At 45.3% G+C, this 4458-nt stretch overlaps 1 protein-coding gene across 1 annotated transcript in view; it reads right to left on the bottom strand.

The window, feature by feature from the left end:
- T265_08521 (hypothetical protein) overlaps positions 1-4458 on the bottom strand; it is a gene marked incomplete at both ends in the record, with an annotated part of 60285 nt that overhangs the window by 27765 nt on the left and 28062 nt on the right. The window contains 2 exons of the mRNA XM_009174350.1: positions 8-103; positions 1328-1408. Coding sequence (XP_009172614.1) covers positions 8-103; positions 1328-1408 — 177 coding nt within the window. The remainder of the gene's footprint in view (positions 1-7; positions 104-1327; positions 1409-4458) is intronic.

The following is a 4458-nucleotide window of genomic DNA, read 5'->3' as shown; positions in this document are numbered from 1 at the left end:
GCCACACAACAGCCAACTGGCTACCTTCCACTCGAGGCTGAAGCAAGCCAACTGCATGCAAACGGCGAGCAACGGGATGTTCTCGAGGAAATAAGGCACCTGCCTGTAAAAGGATTCAAAATTCAAATAACTGCATCAGCAAACATACAGTTCACCATCGGATTCAGTGATACTAAGGGGAAGACCATTGCCCATCAGCATTCAGTTACTTCTACAAATTCAGTTCCACCTTCGGAAAGATGAACTAACCAGGAAATTACTCGAACGCTGATGAGAACAGTTATGAAGCGTAAGGAAATGATGATTGTAACCCGCGATCGCGTCAATCAAGGAGCGAATACCGACTTCAGCAAAACACCGGACATTAACCGTATGCCATAGACAATATGGACAACGCTCATTACTTTAAAAACATCACACGCGAAAAATTCAGCTGCGTTCCAGGTTGGTCTCCCATCAAAGCATAATTCACTTGCAAATGAATGTAATTCACTAATCGAGTTCTCTTCCAAAACATATGGAAAAACGACGCATCGAGGCAACGGGCGATCAGGACCAGTCTTTAGACATAAAAACCAAATACTCCCTATTTTTGTAACGGGTATACGGCAGAACGCTGCAGATGATATGGTAGAATAGCCTGGTGAGGAAAATCAAACGCAAAACGCTTACCTGCAAACATTGATAAAGTTTGAAAAAAAATGACCGATTTCGTTTAGATTACAAAAATTCACGTCAAACGCCCTGGGCTGAAGCAAAGCAAAGAGATTACTGTCCTTGCCTTACAATGTTAATTCAACCAAACCATCTGCGCAAGCACCTGACGTGTTGAAAAAAAAACATTCGCTGCACCTAAAAACTGTTAATTCAAAGTTCCTATGACATATCTTCAATGTATCGGTGATGATGGTTGTGAGTAATCTTTTGTTTTCGCCGATGTCTAGGTTTCAATGTGCTTCAACTGCTTGATGTCCAGATACCAAGCAGAAGAATGACGAGTCTCCTATCGTGGCAACCCACTCGGACGTGGTTACTGCCGAACCATGTGCACAAAATGAGTTGAGCTACTAATGACCTACCGTTGAGGACTGGTTATGGCAGTTGGACAGGACACATCTTAGCAAGCAGAACTTTATGATGTTCCCTTGTCTCACAGCTAGCAATCACTAGACGAACGTCGTATAGATGGCCACTGGTGATGAAATGTTCGGTGAGTACAGCCTACAGGCGAATCTCCATGATTAAATGGTGTCAAAGAAGTCATAAACAAAAGCTGCCCATATATATATATATATATATATATATATATATACGCGAAATGACGTACTTTGTAAGATAGTAAACCGAACAACAGACCGGCGCGAACGGACGTTGACTCATTTGAGTCGGAGATAGCACGAATTAGACCCTGTGAAAAAAATATTGGAGGAAAGTAAAGGAAGGAAAAGTGGTTGGGTGAGCGAGTAAAAGGAAGCCAAGGGTTTCAAAGGGCCAATGATAAACCGGATGAAACGGCAAGTGGATCGGTGAAAAAATTTCCTAAGTTCGAATCTGTGCATACCTCGAACCACTACATAGCACTCATATTGACCACCTTGCAAGATAGTTAATTTCAAAGGTCATTAAAAACGAACATAACCATGGCAGCACCAGCAAATACTAAATCATCTAAAACTCACAACAACAATAAAACAAGACAAGCACGAACGACGTAAACAAAGAATAATTGAAAATGGGAGCTCAAACTCAGAGTAGGCTGCTAGCAACCACACCAGTAATGGAAGGAACGGTGACCACCTGAGAACGTCATTTCAAACGTCATCATCAAACATCGTCCTGCAACGGTTTTGCAAACAATATATGCGCGTCATCCAGCGCCAACATCCTCAGGCATCCCGAAATCAATCTTCAAGCTTCGACGACCAGTCATCTGACCACCTTCAACGTCCGCACTCTTAAATCAAGCTGCTCTTGCTCCCACACTGGACCCACTTGGCATTGATGTGTGTGTCACAGAAACAAGAATGCAAGATGCAAGCACAGTTGTTGAGCTAACCACCCCAACATTCTAAACTCGTTACCGGCTACGCACCTATGATGATCCAGAGACTGTTGCAAGGGTTGGTATCGTCCTGACTCACCAGGCCATGGGTTCTTTGCTGGACTGGATATGGTTGATAGTCGTCCGTATATGCTTTCTCTGGTAACGTCCGCGGAGGAGTCTCACAAAGGTGAATTCGATCGATGTCTCTTTGTCGTGCCTGCTTACTGACTGTAGCTCTTACACCACCAAAGACAAGCTTTATGATGCTCTGAATGTCCTGTTACGGCAAACTCAGACATCGTTGTGGTTTCGCGAGGTCTGAATGCACAAGTGGATAGATAGGCTTAGAGCATCTGAGATTCAATAAGGTGTTGGACATGGATTGGACGCCGTATGTGCGGACAATTGTGGACGATTGCTTCAGCTGTGTGCTGACCGCAGGCTGTTTTTATGCAGTACTACCGTCCGGAATAGCCGAAGTAACATGGTGTCACATGGTGTACCCCAACGGCCTGCCGGTCACAAACTCGAATTAATCACATCACCATTAATTACGGATCGCTCGGATCAATAACTGACTGCCGCTCGTTTTGAAACAGATTTGTGGATTCCAACCACGTACTCATCCAGAGTCGCTTCTCTTTTCGTTTTCCAGGACCACGTAAGGTGCAGACAAATCGTTTTGCAACTGAGAGACTGGCAGATCCGAATGTAAGACGAACCAAACAGAATCGTCTTCTAGAGTCTCCTACAAATGCTCCACCACCAGATATGAATTCATACTGGGACGAGGTCAGCACTTCGTTGCACAGTGCTGGGAGTTTCGCCTGTACCATGGCGCTACCAGGCTCACTCAAGCACTGGAAATCAGACGGAACAGTAGCACTGCTCAGAGTTCGGAGAAATATCACAGCCGGTCCCGAACATAACATGGGGCAACGAATTCCCAGACGTCAATTAAAACTGAGCGTGATCCTAGTGGACACGGAAACGCAAGGAAATAGCAGAGGCCCAGAAAGCCGGGAATGCCCAAAGCTTATTTCCGTTGATCCGGTCCCTGGAAACCATTTGTGAGCAAAACCATCAAGGATCTGAATGCAGTGACAATGTTGAATAAAGAACTCCTCGACCTCGAACAACAACTATCTTGGCCACCAACTGCCACTCATCTGGAACCCCCAGCTGTTCTCTTAAGCGTCCAGACGACCCCTCACCCGCATTATTCAGTCAGCACCTGTCTGATAGTTTTGCCTATATTTGGGAAAAAGAGACTGTTCCAGACAACTAGAAAGAGTCGGTGACAGTGCCCGTTCCCAAAAACGGGCTTCTAGTGAGTGTGGTAACAATAGAGGGATCAGATTAACCCCACATGTAACGAGACTGCTGGCGTCACTCACCCTTCGTCGCCTTATTGTGGCTCGTGAAACACTGGCTAGAGACCAGCAAGCTGGTTTTCGGCCTGGTAGGGTTTTTCTCTACAACATCTTCACACTCCGTCGGGTGCTATGAAAACGTCAAACGTGTACAAGCATAACAAATTTTAGTACTCCAGGATTGCCAAGGTGCATTCAGATAGGTTAACTGATCTGTTCACATTGACACATTTGCTCATCAAGGAACGTCCCAAAAGTTTGTGAACATAATAAGTTCTTTGTATTCTCACACTTCCGGGCTTGTGAGAGTATACATAGAACTCTCCGTACACAAAGCGGTGTCCGTCAGGGGTGTCTGGGCTCTCCATTCCTGTTTAATTTGGCGATCGATCAAATAATGGGACGAACACTGGAAGGTCTTCAAAATACTAGTGTTTAAACAAACTCTCACAGAAACAACGTTCTCGTGTTCGAAGAGGAGGATAAGGTGCACATGTCTATCGATGAATTAACCAAAGTCATCAAGTCTTGCAGTAAGCACTTTGTACCCACAAATTGTGAAGTCATGCTCATGCTTATACAGTGACTAAATACGCCAACTACAACCTAGAGAGAGAGCCATCCGAAGCTGTAAGCGTTTTGCGTACCGTGGATGTTGCATTAGTTCCGGTTGAAGTGTGACAAATGAGATCACTGCACAAATCTGCAAGGCTTGGGTTGCCTATGCCAATTTGAGACACTTATTGCGTCAAGGCAGTATATCCCTAAATCTCAAGGGGCTTGTATATCATGCTCCAGAAAAGAGTGAAGGTGGACTAGGACGGGACTTATCGCTAGGTTACCACAACCATTCCGAGGTACCTATACCTGCAGACATTCACACAGGCGATCTGGATAGAAACTGACGACAAAAACGCCACTGACAGCGGTTGGCAGCCATATCTTGTAGTGTCTCCAACCAGGCACAGCGAGAATCACGCGGTCCCCATTCTGGAAGGCGAGTTGCACCGACAGCACCCAAGCGTTTCGTGATCTCCTTCA

This window comes from Opisthorchis viverrini (assembly GCF_000715545.1).
Source record: "Opisthorchis viverrini unplaced genomic scaffold opera_v5_223, whole genome shotgun sequence".
Classification (NCBI taxonomy): Eukaryota; Metazoa; Platyhelminthes; class Trematoda; order Opisthorchiida; family Opisthorchiidae; genus Opisthorchis; species Opisthorchis viverrini.
Note: the sequence above shows the minus strand (reverse complement) of the source record. Positions and strands in the feature narration are given on the sequence as shown.